This window comes from Mus caroli, unplaced genomic scaffold (genome assembly GCF_900094665.2).
Source record: "Mus caroli unplaced genomic scaffold, CAROLI_EIJ_v1.1 scaffold_10302_1, whole genome shotgun sequence".
Classification (NCBI taxonomy): Eukaryota; Metazoa; Chordata; class Mammalia; order Rodentia; family Muridae; genus Mus; species Mus caroli.
In genome coordinates, this window is record NW_018390817.1 from 24,435 (window position 1) to 27,452 (window position 3,018).

The window sequence follows — 3,018 nt, forward strand, 5'->3', positions numbered from 1 at the left end:
AAAAAATAAATGTACTTCCTCTCCCCCACGTGCTCGTACACTACAGATGTCTGTGTTTGTGTTTCAGCAGCAGAGATGAGACTTTACACATATGCAGCATGGGTCTCAAAGCTGACAATAATACCTGGATGCTTAGAAGAACCATTCCATAATCCTTAATCAAGGTCCCCCTCCCTTTGTGTGCTGTCCTGCTTCCTGGGAGCCACTTTGAAGGGTGCAGTCGACACCTTATCATGGGATGCAAGAGACTCAGAATCTGGCCACAGACTCAACACCACCAGAGAGCAGTGATGAGAATTTCTGATAAGGAAAGTAGAGCTTGTCCAAGCCAGATCTGTGGTTCCCAGCCCTGCCTTTCTCCCACGGTGGATCTATAAAAGCAGGAACCAGGACAGGAACACCCTAGAAGCTCGCCAAGGCCTCAACACTGGCAAAATGCGGGCCCTGCTATTCCTCATGGCACTTCTCTTGCCTTCTGGGGCTGGAGCTGGTGAGTTTGTCTTCATCTCCCTAACCTCTGAGTTTTCAGAAACCGGCCTTCATCTCTTAGCTTTGGCAATAGAGACCCTAACATGGGGAAGTGTACTAAACTAACAGTCCAGGGGAAATCTGTAGGTCAAGGAAGAATGAAAAACTAATTCCTCTAAAGAACATTTCCTCAAGGTGCTCTCTGTTGTGATAGGCAGCTCTTCTCTGGCCTTCCCTTAGTGGTGAGGAAGATGGGATGAGGGTGTGGAGAAACGTCTAATGAAGTAGAAAATCAGAAACATGAATGGGCATTGTGTTCTGAATGAAGGCTGATGGTGGACATGAACGCTAGTGAGAAATTTAGGTCAAAGGGCGTGTGGAGGGGCCTGATCCCCATGAGAGGTGGGGTGGGCTTGGAGTAGTTATACAGCTTTACCTCATCTTCCATTGCTGGTGCTGTGTTGGCGTGCTCCACAAGTTTGTGACCAGGGACTGGGGTTCTTTGTTCCAGAGGAGATTATTGATGGTGTTGAGGCTAAACCACACTCCCTTCCTTACATGGCCCATCTGAGGATCATCACTAACAATGGTTTGAAGAGGTGTGGTGGGTTTCTCATAGCCCCGCAATTTGTGATGACTGCTGCACACTGTAGTGGAAGGTAAGAGGCTTCTCTTCCTGTGAGGAAATGCAGGAGCCAGAGTCCCAGATCAGCAGAGGAAGCAGAGGAAGTTTCAAGAAGGGCTCTCCTTACACAGAGAGGAAAAGGGAGCACAGGGCCACGCACTGGACCATCTCATGTGTGGTCTCCATTTTCAGAGGTCAGAGCTTTACCAGGGCTCTAGTCAGGAGGAAAACTACAGCTCTGGCTTGTCCTGGTGTCAGCAGAGCTCAGACATGGTGTGGGGTGTAAGTCAATGTAGAGTGCCAATTTGCCATGTNCAAAGGCATGGGTTCAATCCAAATACTAGGTGTGAAGTGTGGGAAGAGAGTTCTCAGTCCTGTGTTTTCCCGAGCTGCCTCCTTCTCACTAGGCTGTGGTCCTGGGAGCTCCATCTCTAGTCTCTCTCATGCTGCACTGGGACAGAACCTAGACCCTGGTGCNCTTCCCCCTGGAAGGAGGCCTCCTCCTAAGAGCAGCATGCTTCACTGCTTCTTTCTCTGTCAACAGAGACATCACTGTCATCCTTGGAGCTCATAATATAAACAAGAACGAATCCACACAGCAGATAATAAAAGCTGAAAAACAATTTGTTCACCCAAAGTTTCGTTACTCTTCGGGTTTCAATGACATCATGTTACTGAAGGTGCCGTTATTTTTATTGCACTGCTTAAGTCTCCCAATCCTAACTCTCCTCCAGGCTCAGGCCTTCAAATTCTTTCCTCTCCAAATCATTTCCTCTGAACCTACTATTGAATTTCCAAGGGGAATGGCATCCAAGCATCCTTCACTGCTTTGACATCTCTTCTCTTCTTCCCCCAACAGCTACAAAAGAAAGCAGAGTTGACTTCTGCTGTGAATGTAATTTCACTGCCTAGTTCCTCTGACTTTATCAAGCCTGGGAAGATGTGCTGGACAGCTGGATGGGGGAAAACTGGCAAGAATAACCCTCCATCAGTTACCCTGAGAGAGGTTGAACTGAGAATCATGGATCAAGAGGCCTGTAAAGACCACAGTGATTATGATTATCAACTCCAGGTCTGCTCGGGCAGTCCCACAACATCGAAATCAATAGGACAAGTGAGTACACACCTGCTTTTCCTTCCCACTTCAGGCAACAGCATCAGAAGAGGAAGTGTGTCAAACAGCTCTCCAAGGCAGTGAATAATGACTGTGTACTTTCATCTCCCTGTTCTCAACCTCTTCCTGCAACCTTCCCATAAGGCTAGATATGAGATAGGGAGGGAGTAAGGGGAGACATGTTAGCAATGGGGTAAGGCCAAACAGGGGTGGGGGGAAATCAATCATTAACTCCCTAACTTATGAATAACATGAGCCAGGACTTCTTACTTGAATCTGGGATTAGCTAGGGCATGGCTTTTGAAATTGAGTGAAAGCAATCTTTGCTCATGGACTCATTTTTCTCACCCACAGGGAGATTCTGGGGGACCTCTAGTGTGTGATGGTATGGCCCATGGTATTGCATCTTCTTCAGAAGCAAAGGCCCCTGCAGTCTTCACCCGAATCTCCTCATACCTGCCCTGGATATATAAAGTCTTAAAGGGCGAGTAGCTGAAAAGCCTAACCAGCCTGAGTCAGACTCTTCAAGATCAAGCTCATCTTGTACCCTCTGAGTTCATCCCAGCCTGTCCTCATCCTGCATCAAGCCTGCCCCTAGCCTGTCCCCAAGATCATCTCAAAGATGCACAAGTCTGTGATGATGGAATGTTCTCTGTAATGCATCTCAATAAAGACCTAACCTCTTGCACCTGTGTGACTCCATGTTGCACTCAAATTACTCAGTTCCTCTGTATAAGCCCAATGAAGAGTTGATTTGAGCTACTCTCTTGCCATGTTAACAATCTTGACTACTGACTTCCTGGCACAGGGT

At 47.5% G+C, this 3,018-nt stretch overlaps 1 protein-coding gene across 1 annotated transcript; it reads left to right on the plus strand.

The window, feature by feature from the left end:
• Positions 1 to 410: 410 nt before the first annotated feature.
• Positions 411 to 2,894, plus strand: LOC110288846 (mast cell protease 2). Its single transcript, XM_021155081.1, has 5 exons — positions 411 to 490; positions 980 to 1,127; positions 1,638 to 1,773; positions 1,953 to 2,207; positions 2,562 to 2,894. The coding sequence occupies exons 1-5, from the start codon at positions 436 to 438 to the stop codon at positions 2,697 to 2,699; spliced, it is 732 nt and encodes a 243-aa protein (XP_021010740.1). The 5' UTR covers positions 411 to 435; the 3' UTR covers positions 2,700 to 2,894.
• Positions 2,895 to 3,018: the final 124 nt, after the last annotated feature.